The sequence below is a fragment of the Cyprinus carpio genome, chromosome A17 (assembly GCF_018340385.1).
Source record: "Cyprinus carpio isolate SPL01 chromosome A17, ASM1834038v1, whole genome shotgun sequence".
In the NCBI taxonomy this organism is placed as follows: Eukaryota; Metazoa; Chordata; class Actinopteri; order Cypriniformes; family Cyprinidae; genus Cyprinus; species Cyprinus carpio.
The window spans coordinates 24,504,759-24,523,118 of NC_056588.1; the positions used below are offsets into that span (position 1 = coordinate 24,504,759).

At 42.2% G+C, this 18,360-nt stretch overlaps 1 protein-coding gene across 6 annotated transcripts in view; it reads right to left on the minus strand.

The window, feature by feature from the left end:
* Positions 1-1,066: 1,066 nt before the first annotated feature.
* Positions 1,067-18,360, minus strand: part of LOC109107687 (myelin transcription factor 1-like protein) — a 44,659-nt gene continuing 27,365 nt past the window's right edge. The window contains exons 6-15 of one of the 6 annotated variants that reach the window (XM_042774486.1): positions 17,142-17,204; positions 16,715-16,783; positions 15,988-15,990; positions 15,402-15,485; positions 14,598-14,819; positions 13,331-13,422; positions 12,944-13,047; positions 9,836-9,979; positions 9,323-9,376; positions 1,067-1,791 (exon numbers count right to left, since the gene is read on the minus strand). In XM_042774486.1, coding sequence (XP_042630420.1) covers positions 1,651-1,791; positions 9,323-9,376; positions 9,836-9,979; positions 12,944-13,047; positions 13,331-13,422; positions 14,598-14,819; positions 15,402-15,485; positions 15,988-15,990; positions 16,715-16,783; positions 17,142-17,204 — 976 coding nt within the window. In that variant the 3' untranslated portion in view covers positions 1,067-1,650. Of the gene's footprint in view, positions 1,792-9,322; positions 9,377-9,835; positions 9,980-12,943; positions 13,048-13,330; positions 13,423-14,597; positions 14,820-15,401; positions 15,486-15,987; positions 16,051-16,714; positions 16,784-17,141; positions 17,205-18,360 lie in introns of all 6 variants that reach the window. The other 5 variants (XM_042774485.1, XM_042774488.1, XM_042774489.1 and 2 more) reach the window with 5 other exon arrangements.

An 18,360-nucleotide genomic window follows, 5' to 3' on the forward strand; every position in this document is an offset into this window, starting at 1 on the left:
AGCTTCCACTGTTTACAAACATGAAATTGCATATACCCACCACATAGATTGCATCTCTTTTTTTTATACACATGGTTAAGTCATATATTGCTGAGACAGTTCCATTCCGGCTACTGTTATTTCAAGAAGAGACCAAATCATTCACAACGTGATGTTTAGAGCCGCTATTGCAGTTACATTGATGCAGATTAAATGACGAAGCTACAAATAATCAAAGCATTTCCTTTTGCATTTTGAAGCAGTAACAGGGTCTCCACCATAAGCTTTCTGTGCCATGACGTTTAAAATAAAGCATTCACATACCCCCCCCCTTTTTTTTACACATCTTTCCTTTAATTGATATTTGATATTAAAGTAATACTTCACCCAAAAATGAAAATTTGCTGAAAATGAACTCACCTTCCGGCCTTTCAAGATGTTAGATGAGTTTGTTTTTTAATCAGAACAGATTTGGAGAAATGTAGCATTGCATCACTTGCTCACCAATGGATGTGAATGGGTGCCGTCAGAATAAGAGTCCAAACAGCTGATAAAAACATCACAATAATCCACAAGTAATCCATACCACTCCATCTTGCGATGCAAAAAGAGACATGTTTTAAGAAACAAATCCATGAAGTCATTTTTAATTTCAAACTGTCACTTCTGGCCAAAATAAGAGTCCGTAATCCATAATATTGTTCCTCCAGTGAAAAAGTCCATGTCCTTTTGTTGTCTCATTAAAATCCACCCACATATTTTAGAACTGTGGGTTTAGAATTAGGACTTATATGGCTTGTAATTGGTGCTTGATCTCAGCATATTTCTCTCATGATTCAGACAAGCTGACTTTTTCACTGCAGAAAGTAATAGTAGAGGAAGCAATGGATTAAAGTTAAAAATGTCTTATGGTGGATCTGTGTATTACAAACACACAGCATTTAGCTTCACAAGCCGTTAACTGCTGGACTGGAGTTGTGTAGATTACTTGTGGATTATTGTGATGTTTTTATCAGCTGTTTGGACTCTCATTCTGACGGCACCCATTCACTAAAGAGGAGCCATTGCTGAGTAAGTGATGCAATGCTACATTTCTCTAAATCTGGTGAAGAAACAAATTCATGTACATTTTGGATGGCCTGAGGGTGTGTATATTTTCAGCAAATTGAAAATTTTGGGTGAAATATACTTTTAATGATAAAAAGAAACTCTTGCCATTTCATAAACGACACAAAACACCTTTAAGATGAGCAGAAATGTTCAGTGGCTACCTTTTTCCAGTTCGTGTCACTCTTTCAGCAAGCGTCAACTAATGTTCAGTAGTGGGTGCATAACTGTTTCAAAATATACACTAAAAAGGAGCATCAATGAGCAGCCAGAAGAATGAGTCACATTTCATCAGCCAATATGAAAACGTACAAAATGTGAATACTTTCAAAAACTATTTTGCTGATCATTATTATTATTTTTTTTAAAGCAAGACCAGAAAAATAAACCCAAAGAAAAATCATGTTTAGTCAGCATAACACTTTTTAAAAGAACATGAATTTAACACTGTTTGATAAACTACAACAGCAAAGCATGAGGCATCCCATATGAGTATTATAATTTTTTTTTCTGGAAGTGTCTTCTTTCCTCAGTATTCCTTCGTTTTAGGAACGTTCTGAGATGCTAGACTTGAATGCCTTGTACCGCTTGTTTTATATTTTCTAGCAGGGCCTTGTTCTCTGGACTCTGATAGTGATCTTGATTCGTGTAAATGTCCGTTAGCGTGGTCACGTATGCATCAAAGTTCTGTTCGCTCATCGGCTCCTGTCAAACACAGAAGAAAGCTCCTGTCAGATGAAATACAGTATGTGCAAGATTGTGAATCTGGGTTATACTCCTCTGAGAATTAAGTCATAAATTGTAATTCAGTTCTTGAATTATTGTTATTCCTGTATACGATTCACAGGATGCATAATTGTAATCAGAATTTAAGAAGAGAGAATTAAAATGGATTGAAATTCAAATAAATTAACGTAACTGCTATAAATGCAGTTTACTGTCTGTGCAATTGGCCAAAAACATACAGTTTGGGCTATTTGCAGAAACATTCGATGATAATAATCAAGACAGTGTTCATAGTTCACACTATTTTAAAGCAGCATTATGGAAAATTAAAGAAAATAATTAAAAGAAAATGATGCCTTTTTTCAGTTCCCAGATTTATTTATTTATTTATTTATTTATTATGAAGGGATCTGAGAACAATGTGGTGTACATTGCTTTTGCTGCAAAATAAAAATTAGTTTTAAGATTTATTATCATAATTATCATAAAACAGTATCAGGGACAATATAATAATAGCATCATTTGTCAAAACTATGATGTAAATGTTTTTAAGTCACAAAACCTTTGAGTGACTGATTTCAAATGGAAAATTTTCATTTCTTTTATTGAAATTCTACATCTGGTGAGTGAATTTAATTCAATTCAAACTGACAGTTGTGAACTGAAAGTAAGCCAATTCTTAAATTATGAATTTTGCCAACCCTGATATGAATTCTTCAAACAACTTGTTGCAGCCACAATAAAACGATGTGGATTCTGAAATACAACGTGGAAACATAAACATAAAACATCTGTGGCAAACATCATTTATTCGGTCAATTCAGTCTGAATGGAAATGGCTGGATTTGGTAGCATTCACTAATGGGGAAGAAACATGTGAAGGACTGAAGCTGACTGAATGGTTATTAAAAATCGGTTCAGTGAAAACGTCTCGGTTACGTACGTAACCCTCGTTCCCTGATGGAGGGAACGGAGACGTTATGTCGAACGACATATGGGGTCTCACTTGGGAGGCCAATCATCTCTGAGTTTAAGAGAAAACGCCAATGAAAATTGGCTAGTGGATTTAACATACCTGAGCCACTCCCCGTGCCTACGGGTATAAAATAGGCGACAGGTGCATCCACTCATTCAGGTTTTACGCTGAGGAGCCGAGAACGTGTCCCGGCAACAGCGAATGGTTCAAGGTTGTGGCATGGGGACATAACGTCTCCGTTCCCTCCATCAGGGAACGAGGGTTACGTACGTAACCGAGACGTTCCCTATCTGTCGGTCACTACGAGTTATGTCGAACGACATATGGGGTCCTATGGAAAACGCCACAACCTGAACACCGTCACAACCCTGTGGCGCTGCAATTGTCGACAAGCCGCAGCGTGTCACAAAAGCTACGCTTAAGGTCGTGACCTTCCCAAAGCCCCAGCGCAAATTCACTGACCTTGGTACCGAAGGGGACCAAAAGGGTGAGTACATCGCTGCTGGAGAAGGCCATGCTGCTGTTCCGTCCACAAAAAGTTTTTGGAAGGGATTTCAACCTTCAGTGAAAGATTGCTTCAAATCTTCCCTATTTGTTCTTTCAGCTTGGCAGAACGATGGGGAAGCGAGCCTTAGGGAAAAGGTCGCTACGGAGACCACATCCTACCCGTAGGGAGGTGACATGTGGAGATACTGATATGGACTGACCCAGGGGGCAGTACTACATATGGAATGGGTCTCTGAGGCAGGTCCTACCTTGGAGTAGGGATGGAACAGCTGCCAGAAGAGACTGACAGAGCGGGTCTGTCAAGGGAAGACACGGGTTACCAAGAGGGAAACCTTACCGTGGAAGAATACACATATGGGATTACCCGTAGGGAATCAAGCCATATGGACACCTAGCCCAGTACAGGGGCTGACCGGAACTCCGGGCATGCTAACACCAGTACTGGGCCTGGCGCCAGACTGCTCCGCCAAGTCTGACCGCCGAGGGTGCTGGAGGATGCTCGACCAGGGTACACCAACCGGGGAACTCTACTGGGAGAAGAAAGGCGCTCGCATCCCCGTGTTAGGGGGAATGGCGCAGCAAGCGTGACACCGAGCCAGTCCTTCCCGCCAATTACCTGTTACCCAACACACGGGAAGAAACTGGGTCTACACGAAGGTTGTAAAACCTCACAAAGGTGTTAGGTGTCACCCAGCCCGCAGCTCGACAGATGTCTGCCAGAGAGGCGCCGTGCGCCAGCGCATAGGAGGAGGCCACACTCCGTGTGGAGTGGGCCCTCACCCCCAGGGGGCACGGCTCGCCTTGGGAATGGTACGCCAAGGCGATGGCATCCACTATCCAGTGGGCCAACCTCTGCTTGGAGACAGCCTTCCCCTTCTGCTGACCTCCAAAGCAGACCAGGAGCTGCTCAGAGCTTCTGAAGCTCTGGGTGCGGTCCACTTATATGCGAAGCGCTCTTACGGGACACAGCAACGCCAAGGCTGGATCTGCCTCCTCCAGGGGCAGCGCTTGCAGGTTCACCACCTGGTCTCGGAAGGGAGTGGTGGGAACCTTGGGCACGTATCCAGGCCGGGGTCTCAGGACAACGTGAGAGTAGGCCGGCCCGAACACAAGGCACTCTTCACTTACCGAAAATGCTTGGAGGTCCCCGACCCTCTTGATGGAAGTGAGCGCGACCAGGAGCGCTGTCTTGAGAGACAGGAACTTAAGCTCGACTGAATCCAGCGGCTCAAAGGGACCCCCCTGAAGTCCAGCCAGAACAATAGAGAGGTCCCAGGAGGGAATCAGGGGTGTCCTAGGAGGATTTAACCTTCTGGCACCCCTCAGGAACCTAACGATCAGGTCATGCCTCCCCAGGGACCGGCCGTCCACTGCATCGTGATGGGCTGCAATGGCAGCCACATACACTTTCAAGGTGGAGGGTAACAGCCTACGCTCCAACCTTCCTTGCAGGAAAGAAAGCACAATTCTGACCGAGGATCTCCGGGGTCTTCTCGGTGAGAAGAACACCAATTCGTGAACAGACTCCACTTCAGAGCATAGGCCTGCCTCGTAGAGGGGGCTCTAGCCTGAGTGATAGTGTCTACCACCGCCGGGGGGCAGATCACTTAGGTCTGCCGCGTCCCATCCAGAAGCCACACGTGGAGGTTCCAGAGATCTGGACGCGGGTGCCAAATGGTGCCCAGCCCCTGAGAGAGGAGGTCCCCTCCTCAGGGGGATGCGCCAGGGAGGGGCTGTCACGAGGAGCATGAGTTCCGAAAACCAGGTCAGGGTGTGCCAGTAAGGCACAACCAACAGGACCTGTTCCTCATCCTCCCTGATATTGCACAGTGTCTGTGCGAGCAGACTCACTGGGGAAACGCATACTTGCGTAGAGCCCGAGGCCAGCTGTGTGCCAGTGCATCCGTGCCCAGGGGGGCCTGGGACAGGGGAATAGTACAGCTGGCAGTGGGAGGACTCGTGGGAAGCAAACAGGTCTACCTGGCTTCCCCGAATCGACTCCAGATCAGCTGGACCGTCTGGGGATGGAGTCGCCATTTCCCCCCCCTGGAACTCAAACAGCACAAAGCAATTAACTCAAACAGCACAAAGCAATTTGATGTGGGATAGCGCGCAGCGACTTGAGCCGCGTCTGACTCCAGAGGAGGAGATGGCGGGCGAGTTGAGACATGCGACGTGATCGTAGACCGCCCTGTCGGTTGATGTACGAAACAGCCCGCAGTGTTGTCCGTGCGGACCAACACGTGCTTGTCCAGCAACAGCGGCCGAAACCCGCCGTAAAGCTAGATGCACTGCCAGCAACTCCAGACAGTTGATGTGCCAAAGCAGTCGAGGTCCTGTCCAGGACCCTGAAGCTGCCTGCCCGTTGCATGTCGCGCCCCCAGCCCGTTTTGGAGGCATCTGTTGTGACAACAACATGCCGGGACACTTGTTCTAAGGGCACGCCGGCCCGTAGAAAGGCAAGGTCTGACCAGGGGGCTGAATTGGCGGCGACACATCGGTGTGATGGTGACACGATGTGTACCGCGGCGCCATGCCCATCTCGGGACTCGGGAGTGCAACCAGTGCTGAAGAGGCCTCATATGAAGCAAACCCGAGCGGCGTGACTGCGGCTGCGGATGCCATATGCCCCAGGAGCCTCTGAAAGTGTTTCAGTGGTACCACTGTCCTGCCTCTGAAGGAACTCAGGCAGTTCAGCACTGACTGGGCACGCTCGCTGGTGAGACGTGCTGTCATACTCACCGAGTCTAACTCCATACCAAGATAAGAGATTCTCTGCGCAGGGGAGAGCTTGCTCTTCTCTCGGTTTTGACCTGAAGCCCCAACTGACTGAGGTGCCGGAGCACGAAGTCCCTGTGATCGCACAACTCCTCTCGCGACCGGGCCATAATGAGCCCGTCGTCGAGATAGTTGAGGATCCTGACGCCCACTTCCCAAAGTGGGGCAAGGGCGCCCTCCGCGACCTTCGTGAAGACACGGGGAGACAGGGAGAGCCCGAAGGGGAGGACCTTGTACTGCCATGCCTGACCCTCGAATGCAAACCGCAGAAACGGTCTGTGACGAGGGAGGATCGAGACATGAAAGTACGCGTCTTTCAGGTCGATCGCTGCAAACCAGTCCTGGGGCTGAACGCATTTGATAATGCGTTTTCTGCGTCAACATCTTGAACGGGAGCTTGTGCAGGGCCCGATTCAAGACTCGCAGATCCAGGATAGGTCGAAGGCCACCGCTTTTCTTGGGTACGATGAAGTAAGGGCTGTAAAACCCCGTCCTCATCTCGGCTGGAGGGACCGGCTCGATTGCATCCTTCGCCAGGAGGACAGCAATCTCCTCCGCGCAAGACAGAGGGCGTCCCGGACTGCCACCGAAGTCTCGAGCACGCCATTGAACTTGGGAGTCGTCGCCGGGCGCGAACTGAATCGCGTAACCGAGTCGGACCGTCCGAATGAGCCAGCGTGACGGGTTGGGCAGCGCAAGCCACGCTCCCAAACTCCGTACAAGTGGCACCAAGGGGACAGTCGACATACCCGCAGTGGTTGCAGCGATGGGGAGCTGTGTCGGATGGCCCAGAAAAGCATCGCGTTCCGAGTCCATCACAGCCACACTCCCCGTTGTGTCCCGGAGGAACTGGCCAGAGACCGGTGGAGAGGCGTTGCGTCTCCGAACCGCGACCTCTTGTCCGCTGGCGAAGGGGGGGCGTCGTGGGTGAGAATGAGGAGGCAGTGCGTCGCTCATCGTCAACCCACGAGCCTTGCAACTCGGAGGAAAGGGAAATTGCTCTTTTATTGAAAAAGTGGGTGCCGCCGGCCGTTGGACCAGCGGCGGAACAGAAAGAAACGTAAACTGAAAGATTCTCCACCCGGCCCTCCTCCGGGGGAAGGAGTGGTGGCGCTGTTCCCGCCAAACTCCTGAAGAGCAGTCTCCCACATCTCCGAGTTGCCCGTGTCAGGGCCGCTTAGTCGTCTTCCTCGAGGACTTCGCAGCCGGAAGTGACACGGGGGGCGCCGCTCTCCTGCGCGGGGCTCGCTCGCGCCGGACTCGAAGAACTCTCAGCACGGGGCGGAGCTGGTGTGGAGGACGCAGGGGGGCGCCCACGGCGACGAGCAGGCTGAGGCGCTGCCCGTGACGGAATGGTGGCAACCGGAGGATCACGTCGGGGCAAGATGTGTTGGATGGCCTCAGTCTGCTTTTGCACTGCTGAGAACTGCTGGGCAAAGTCCTCGACAGTGTCGCCGAACAGGCCTGCCTGGGAGATGGGAGCATCAAGAAAGCGAGCTTTGTCGACGTCTCTCATCTCGGCCAGGTTTAGCCAGAGATGGCGCTCCTGGACCACTAACGTGGACATCGCCTTCCCGAGGGACCGCGCCGTGACTTTCGTCGCCCGTAAAGGCGAAGTCAGTCGCCGTGCGCAGCTCCTGCATCAACCTCGGGTCGGTACCACCCAATGTTAATGCTTTTAGCGCCTTGGCTTGATGTACCTGCAGGATAGCCATGGCATGCAGGGCAGAGGCAGCCTGGCCCGCAGCACTGTAAGCCTTGGCAGCCAGAGCCGCCGACAAGCTTACAGGCCTTGGACGGGAGACGCGGGACGATTCCTCCAAGTGGCGGCGTTTTTGTGGGCACAGGTGCACCCGCAACCGCTCTCTCCACCTGGGGAATGTCCACGTACCCCCTGGCTGCCCCGGCCATCGAGGGTGGTGAGGATGGAAGAGGGAGACGAGCGGCTTCTGGCCGTAAAAGGGGCCGTCCACGACTTCGTCACCTCTTCATGCACCTCCGGGAAGAAAGGAAACCGGAGCAGAACGCGGTTGTGAGCCGCGCTCCGCGCCGAGAAAACCAATCATCCAGCCGCGAGCGCTCAGGGTTGGGCGGGTGTAGTCACCTCCAGCCCGATGCTCACGGCTGCCCGGGCAAGCATGGCTGACAACTCTAAGTCAGATTCGGCAGTGGCGACAACACCCGAGGGGGGCAGCCCCCCGCCGAATCCTCATCCTCAGAAGCCGATAGCCCATCCCCCGATGCTGCAATCGACATCTGATCCTCGGGGCGGTGCACCGAAAGACACGCTGGGGCCGCCGTGAGACGGCTCAGCAGAATCAATCGGCAGCCGCACGGGACATGCGCTGCGGGAGGAGTGAGAGGTCCGTGGGGCGTGGCCCGGCGGAGAAGCTCTCACTGTCACCCTCAGATCTCCCAGAGCGCCAGCCGGCGGTCCTCTGCTCGAGCCAGAGAAACCGGGACGGGTGGCGACAGAGGGGTCTGCTGCACTCCCCTTGAGGAGTGAGAGACGCGATCGCAGCGATGCCATGCTCATACGCCCACAATAGACGCATGAGTCATCCACGAGCGCTGCCTCAGCGTGTTGGACGCCCCAGCACTGCAGACAACGCTCGTGACCGTCAACCGCGGACAGGAAAACGACCGCATCCAGAAGGACACGGACGAAACGGCATCTTGAAAAAGACGCGAATCGTCCGTGATTTGCTCTTTTAGGAACTGCTCTCTTAGCCGAAGCACCCAGGGGAATCACCGCTGCAGGGACACCGCTGTAGTGCGCCGTCACGCTGACCAGGAACAGCTCTCCACAACACAAAGATGAAACGGCTTTGTAGTGATATCCAATCAACTACTCGGCTCCGAAGCAAAAATCTGAATGAGTGGATGCACCTGTCGCCTATTTATACCCGTAGGCACGGGGAGTGGCTCAGGTATGTTAAATCCACTAGCCAATTTTCATTGGCGTTTTCTCTTAAACTCAGAGATGATTGGCCTCTCAAGTGAGACCCCATATGTCGTTCGACATAACTCGTAGTGACCGACAGATAGGGAACTCAGTATTAAGCATGAACAACAAATCTATTTAGATGGACATGAATGAATGTAAGAATAAATCAATAATGACTTTCAGCATGACTAATACCAACTGCGCTCAGCCATTTGAAAGTTGACTGACATAAACGATATAGTATTCACAGCATACAAATATTCACATGTATGGAAAGGGTAAGAGTTAAACTGTGGTCTTACTCTCTGATGTAAACAGCTGTTATGTCTGACTGGAGGCTCTTTGTGAAGTGATTTCTAGAGGTAAGAACAAAAGTGTATTAGCTTACAGCAAATAACATTCTCAATACATACTTCTGTCTGAACACCCAATCTAAGAACACATCTGGAACAACTTTTTTTTGTTCAAGCTAACTCGTTGCTGGGTAAACCATCTTAAACCAGCTTAAGATAAAACCAGACCGGGAGATCAGCTAAAACCAGCAAACCAACTTAGGCTGGTTTATGCAGTTTTTTTTTTTTTTTTTTTTTTTTTTAAGCAGAGCTGGTAACATTTAAGTATTAAACTGACTCGTACAATTTTCCACCTATGGGCTAGTTTGAAGCACAGACTATTATGCTAAAATTGTTGGATGTACCAAAAACTCTGGCCTAAATCCCAATAAAGTTACTTTTAATTTTTCTAAATGAACAGAATAAAGTGATGTGCTCTTTGTCCACGACTTGTCCTCTATCGTTGGAGATGGTGGCCCTTACCATATGAGGTAGCTGGATATTAGCTAAACTGTTTATCAGTGAATGGCTGAGGCTGGCCAGCTCATGCAGGAGAGATTCATTTTGCTGTTCAATCACCTTGTTTTCTTCCTCTAAGGACTGCAGATTAGACTCCATTGTGGTAATCTGTGGGACATGAATCGGCAGATGTGTTAAATCTATTGTGAATGTCTTCACACTATAAATTAGTATCTTGTTAGTTTTAACTAAGACTACAGTAAGTACATTGTGGGGTTGAAATGTTTGAAATTAAAAGATTTATTAAATGAATAATGGGAAGAAATGTCTGACTTAGTTCACTTTCACTCAAATGCTGCATTTATACTGTAAGACCTTAAGTGAATTTTTTCTTTTTTTTCATAATATGCACACTAGTGTTCAAACGTTTGTGGTCAGTAATGTTTTTAAAAGAAGACTCCTAATTCTGCATTTATTTGATGACATTTTAACACCGCTCATCTCTACTGAATACCTCGGCAAGATGGGCATTTTGAACAGAAAGTGCATTTGACAGCAGCATTAATGTACCACTGAATGCTCATTATACATGTTGTCATAGATACAGTCATATATACACATCTCTGTCGTACTTGAATAGTTGAATAGTATCACCCTACAGATATATTAAATCATTTTTTCAACTGTCTGCCCTTCATGATTTCTGTAGGAATTCTCATGCATGCACTAACTTCTCCTGAGAGCCATTTCATGATTATATATTCTATATGTCAAACAGCAGAGACCAAAAATACAAATGAAGAGAAGATTTGGATACAAGTGTTTAAATGTAAGTCAGAACATCAGATATACCGTATAACTACATGACAATGTATATGTGGCCATATGAGTATGATTCAAGTTAAAAAAAAAAGTTCCAAATCACGGTCCATACACTTGAGTGAATGAGATATGTTTATCCACTACTGGTCCAATGTTTGGAATAATTCTGATTTTAAATTTTTTTTGGAAAGACACCTTTCCTGCTCACAAATGCTGCTTTTATATGATCAAATTACACAGTAAAAATAGCAAGTCTTTTAATAATCCGCTTAAAGTACTCCAAAAAGGCAGACAAACAAAGCACAACCTGTAACATAATAACTGAAAAGACTGCAACTTAAATACAAAGCAAATGAGGGCAGAGGTGGGAGTAAGTAACACATGTGCAAGTCACAAGTAAGTCTCAAGTCTTAACCTTCAAGTCTCAAGCAAGTCCAAGTCAATTTTTTGTGAGAATCAAGCAAGTCAAGTCAAGTCAAGTCACTGCTTTTGACAACCAATTCAAGTCAAGTCGTAGCTTGTGAATTTATATATTAAAATAACTTAAACTACAGTAGTTATGGACTATGGGAGTTTTATTTGCAACAAGAAAAATAAATGCATTATGCATTTCTACTCAAAAAGTATCCACATACAGCTAAGTTGTTAATACAATAAAAAAAATCTCACATAAATAAATAATTAAATAAAAATTACAAATACATAGCCTAAGATGTAAATGTAACTGAAATTAGCCCAACATAAATGCATGAGAAGTATTTAGGTACAGCTGTTTCTATATGCCTCAAACATTGAAGGAAACCATGAAAAAGTATTAAACAATTCAAGTAAAATGGTTTCTATGCAATCAAATGGCATTCTTCAAACAGGCATCACCTTTATGGGACATGCTTAATACTTTTTGTATATTTTTTATTATTACTATTATTATTTTTCTTTCTGTTAATACATATGTGCACTATTTGTAAGCAGCCCAGCTGCAACTGCTTTGGCAATACAAATGTAAAGTTTTTGTCATGCCAATAAAGCTCACCTAAACTGAAATTGAAAACTGAATTGAGAGAGAGAGAGAGAGAGAGAGGTGATTTGAGTGAGTGTGATTTATTAATATTTGTGAGTGAATTTGTGTGCACGTGCATGGTTGTGCTTGCAAGTTTGAGGGTTTTTTGTTTTTGTTTTGTTTGTGTATGCATGGTTGGGTTCGCAACTGTATGTTTTCTTTTTTTTTTCTTTTATGCATCCCCATAAACTATCCATAGGCTTTTCACTCAAAATCTAACACTGAAGACCAATTATTAGACACTGTACTGTACACATGCATATACTAAGTGCTACTGCCAAAAAAAGCTGAAATTTCCTTATAAACAGTGAATAACCCTTACAAACTGTATTTTACGCAGCCAGCCAAATTCACAATAAAACAGTTTTCACTGGTATATTTTTCTGTTTATGTTGTAAAACAACAGGATGAATATGAAATATACGAGCGACAGAGAAGGACAGCAGTTTTTCTGTTTATGTTGTAAAACAACAGGATGAATATGAAATAGAGACTGAAACGCGGCCCATTAAGACTACCAGCTCTCCATTAGATGTTAATCTGCACAAAAATCCCGATTCATAATCACGACATCGTCTAATGAAATAACACACACATAAGATAAAGACAATGGCTGTGCTGTGATTTCGGCTATATTTGCATGCAAAATAGAGTTTGAAGTAACAGAATATCTTGTTTAACCTAAAGCGCTGCTCCACAGCCACGCGCTGAACAAAGCAGGAAAAAACTCAAGCAAGTCTCAAGTCCTAAAATTAGCGACTTAAGTCTGACTCGAGTCAGGTCATGTGACTCGAAGCCCCCACCACTAGTTTTTTTCAGTATTATTTGTTTAATAAAAACTTACCACAAAATAATAGTGTTGTAAATAATAGTATATGAACAACACTATTGTAATCCTAGTGTGAAACAGCTGAATTGTTTTCAACATAATAATCAGAAATGTTTCTTGAGCAGCAAATCAGCATATTAGAATGATTTCTGAAGATCATGTGACACTGAAGACTGGAGTAATGATGCTGAAAATACAGCTGCGCATCACAGAAATAAATTACATTAAGACATTTTCAAAAAGAAATATAAAATGTACAATATTACAGTTTTTACTTTTTATATACATGCAGCCTTGGTGAACATAAGAGACTTTTCAAAAACATAAAAAACCTGTAATAATTCCAAACATTGACTCAATGTAATGTACTCAGTTAATACTCATATGTGGAGTACAAAGCTCTTTCTATAAATACTCTCACCTGTGTTCTAAGTTTGATCATATCCGCCTCCACCTGTGAATTTGATTCATGTAAATCTTTAATATCTTCCTCCAGCTGTTTAACATCTGTGTCACAGTCTAATCCTAGAGTGAGAACAGACAAACACAATTTGTAGCAGAAAAAGCACACAAAAAGCACTCTCTTGTTTTACTACGTGCTTGCTCTATAATCAGTTGTTGGTTTGATTTATTCCCAAGCATTAAAAACCATGATATGTAGAATTGGTATAATTACAGACATGCAGAGACTGTCATCAGTTGCATTTTTTTATTTCATATTTTTGAATTCAAGTGAAACATCTTGGTGACTGGTTTTGTTTTGAGCTCTACAGTGTAATGTGAGACTTTAAACCTTTTTTTCTTTTACCATTGCTTGTTTGCTGTTTTATTGTGAGCATCTCCACCCCTGATAGTCTGGCTTTCTTCATTGCTGCTGTGGCACGTGGGCAACCAGAGAGACTGTAACAATAAGAGAGCATGAAATATGGATTATTAACACTTTGTTCACGAAAAAGGCCAACGGTGCATGGGCCTGCAGTAAGTTTACAGTAAAGACATTTATAATGTCATATAGTGTACATTACCGTTCAAAGGTTTGGGATCAGTATTTTTATTATTATTTTTTTTAAATAAAGTAATACATTTTTTCAGCAATAACACATTTAACTTTGACAGTAAAGACATTTATAATGTTACAAAAGATTTCCATTTCAAATACATGCTGTTCTATTGAACTTTCCATTCATCAAATAATTCTGAACGAAAATGCATTACAAAAATATTAAGCAGCAAAAACAGTTATTTAAAATTGTAATAATATTTCACAATTTTACTGCCATAGAAAAAATTGAGAATTTTCTGTATTTTCCAAAAAAATGAATCAAACAAAAAAAAAAATTTACAAAAAAAATGAATGCATGAAAAAATATTCTTTGCAGGAGTTAATTATGATACAGTATGTTGTGATTAATGCACCTGCTACAGCTCTTCCAATTATAAATATTGACTTTTCATCTGAACATCAATATTTGTGAGATACATTTAATTAATATTTTATTATTATTATTATTTGTTAATTAATTAATTAATTAATTAATTTCATTGCATAAAAGTTCTCTGTGTATTTATATTAAGCTAGACATTAAAAAGTTTTTTTTGTTTTGTTTTGTTAAAGGGATGGAAATGTTCAGGAAGACTGATGAAGATATTTTGAAGAATGTTGGTAACCAAACGGTACTGGATCCCTTTTGACTTGCATTATATAGTTTGTCTATACAGTGGAATTCAATGGGAACCAAAACTGTTTTTTTCAACCATTAGATGTTTCTTTTATTTGGGACTGAAAAGATAAAGTGAGATCTTTGAGGCTAAATGCATGCCTGACAATTCGGTCAGAGTCAGACACCAGACACCCAAACGGCACGACATTGATGCTTTTATTACTTAGCCTAACTGATTATTTTAACTGATTTTTTTTTTTTTTTTTTTTTTTTTTAACTAGTAGATTCCCATGGGCTAACTGAGAAGAATCATTCAGTCTATTGCTATTGACATCAAATAAATTAAAGAATAAGCATACCTTCTTAATAAAAGTTTGAGAGATTGATCATTTTTATTGATTAATTTATTTTTACCTTCTGTGGGTCAGGAAACTGCCGCTGACGTGTCCAGAGCCGTCACAGCCTGGGGTGGGACACGACATGCCATCCGTCTTCCCAGCCTTCCACGTGAACTGGGGGCCACTGATAAAGCCGTCCTTCTGTCGTTTGGCCGCTAGAGGACAGCCGGACGCGCTGCGGTGTGACGCATATTTGCCCGTTATGTGACCCTGACCGTCACAGCCAGGAACCGGACACCTGAAAACACAAACAAACTACTGTTTCACTGTACTGGGATCTCTTTCAGACAAACTACAAAAGAAAAATAACACTGCCTAGTGCCACCTAGCAGAAGCTGGTTTATAACTATAACTTTTTGCCTCCTTATATTTGTCTATTAACAGGAAAACATCACTTTAGTGTCCTAAAAGAGCATTTTACATCTAAATAGTGCATTTTATTACCACCTGTGTATTTTATCACTTCCTGAGGTATTGTAACCTATTTTTATAATAATAGTTGTATTTTTATTAACTAACATTAACAAAGATTAATAAATACTTTTTAAAAAAGTATTATTTAGTGTTAGTTAAATAATAGTAAATAAATCAACAACTAAAAAAACATTATAAAAAATTACCACATTAATCAATAATAATAATAAACAAACATTTGTTTCTGTTCAACATTTGCTCTCGAGGGAGTTGATAAGTTTGGTGGCAGTGACTATATTTGCAATATTCACATCCAGGAAAGGAAATAATTATTGTTTGGATGTCACTTCATAGAAGAGGTGGATGCAGATGAAGTTATCGCTGTTTAAAGGCAGTGAGTCGGCACCTGATCGGCTCCTGGTCTTCCTTGTCCTCTTTACTGTGTGTTATCTTTATTCCAGTCTTCCGAGCCCGTGGACATCCTGACAAACTGAGAAAAAACAAACCGTTGTTACCCAAGCCCTTATGAAACTGAAGTACACTTCAAAATACTTCAAAAGAGTATTTATTATGAAAATAAGATGCTTTAAAAGTGACACTTAACTGCATGTTATTTACCACTGAATGCAAATGTATTATATTTTAAATGTATATTAAATGCATTTAGCTGAACTTTAGCATTTAGCAGTGCTTTTTGACTCACTTAAGGACATTTTTATATGTCATTTCATAATTATTGTCTTTTGAAATATGGTCAAATGTACTGACAAACATTTATGGTAAACTAAAATATAATTTTTTGCAATTACACAATTATAAAACCAAATTAAAAATATTTTACATTTAAATCCAAATAATATTACAAACAATAAAATATATTTAATTTACAAACTCTACAAAGTACACAATCTGTATACTTTCTTAAACACAATAATATTAACATTACCTTCTGTGTGAAGCGTATTTTTTCCACAAGGGTGTGTGTACATTACCTTCTGTGTGAAGCGTAGTTGCCAGTGATATGTCCCGAGCCGTCACAGCCCGGGGTCGGGCACCTGGGACAGAAATACACCCTGTTACTGCCCAGCATGCAGAAAAGAACAGCCCTGACGTAACATTCCCAGCATCTTCAGAAAAAAAAATTCAACAAACCCTCAAAAAAAAACACAAAATAAGCTAAAAAGAATGAAACACTTACATACAATAAATAAACAATAATAAAAAAAAGAGTCAGTGCATTTAATACATTCACAATAAAATAAAAAAGTGTGCAATAATCGGATACAAAACTGCTGTAAGCATCTTTTTAACTACTTTTGTTATTTGACTAACATTATTATTTGTCTCATTCCCCCTGTTTTGTGTTTAAGGGTGTTTATGTTTAAGTGCACTTATTTTTCTGGAGGGAAGCTCAATAGTTCAACTCTGTTATAGGGATAAAAACAACAGTGATCAGTTTTGTTAAATTATTAGTTCTATTATTATTATAGTGGCACTTTTTTCATATTAAAACAATTATTCCCTGTGAAAATTATGGTGTGAAGCAATGATATGTGTCAACTAAGGCAATTATTATCCATTTAACAGGGCTGGAACAACATTTTAGTTAATTTCCCTGTTGTTGCATCACATTATCTATGATGGCCATGGCCCTGGTGCTTTAGGTCTGGAGTGGGATAACATTATTATTATTTTTTAATACAACAGTTTGATCCTTACTTGAGTTCTTGTGAGTTGGTGGCCATCATACTCCGAATGCTTTTATCTGCTAAAGGACAACCTGAAAGACTAAAAGATTGCATATGCAGATGTTAGTGAAACAAAACAGCGGTCAGACATGCTACTAATACTAAACAACAAACACACACACACACACACACACACACACACACACACACACACAGCAAATGAAATAAAGCTACGGTGCAAGTGGAGGGGATTTTTTATTTATTTTTTGCTCTATATTTTAACCCTTTGAATAGCGAAGCATATTTTTCTTTCTTGAAATTAGCACTTTTCCCTGGTGAAATATTCAAAGGGTTAACATGGAGAGACAGTCTCTACAATTTTTCTGACAGCATAGTTGAAGTAAGCTGAAAACAATAACTTCATTGGACTGAATCCATCATTAGAAATGGAGTCACACCTTCTATGTGAGGCGTAATTACCGGTTACGTGACCACTCCCATCACACCCTGGTGTTGGACATCTGTCTCCAGAAAAAATAGACAGAATGAAAGGCCAAAATCCAAAACATAATAAAGGAAACAAAATATTATATTACCAAATGTAAAAGAAAAAGCCTAGTAAAAATGGCAACACTTCAATCGAGTCCCCACATGAGCATTACAACACCTCTGTGTGCATTGCAGGGGTTAGAAAAGAGCTCAAGTTTTTATTAGGGCTGCCAAGTTTACATTTTCGATCAGATTAATTATATGATATGTTGCTTAATTAATTAAATTGATTGCAAATATTGCAGATTCACAAAAACATGAAGGTGATACTTCAATCATGCTCCAATAATGAGAGAAATCTTTATCACAAACTTTCAATCACAATAAGGAACACTGTCACATTTTAGAAATTGTGTCTGAAACCAACGATGCTTATTACTGAAATTAAAGCCATATTTTGTTGCTCAAATGACTGCTAATTCAAGTTGGGAAACTCAAATCAGACTCTTTGACAACTGACTATTTTTCCATTAAAGACAACTGAATCATATCTTTATTGATGCTTTCCGAGAACTGTTTGTTTCTCCTGACATTCATACTTTCTGAGATTTGTTTACTCTTGGTTTCTACCTTCTGTAAAGCTGCTTTGAAACTATGTGTACTCTTGCTTTGAACCAAAAACATATCAAAATTTAAATCTTTTAATAAAAAAAAATGATGTTATATCATATTGTGCTAGACACTATAAATCTAAATCCAGAGGATCACTTATATCATCATGTAAAGCTGCTTTGAAAATATCTTCAAATTCAAAAGATCTTAAAAATCACTACATTAAATGCACTACTACTACCTTCTGTAAAGCTGCTTTGAAACTATGTGCATTGTGAAAAGAGCTTTAAATTCACTTGATTTGATGCATTATTACTGTAAATGCACTACTTTTTAATTTGTTTTTCTTTAGGTCATTGAACGAATCTGTTTAATTGACAGCCCTAATTCGATTGCCTTTTTGGTCCAGTAACAGTCTATGCATTGGTTGATCCTGAACTCTGATTGGCTGTTAATGCAAAGTGTTGCCCAAATATCTATGATGATGTTTTTATCATTTACACTTCTAGTTCATTGTTTCCAGTTTAGCTTCACTGTCTGCAAGGGTCCTAAATCACATCACATCCTAGAGAGAAG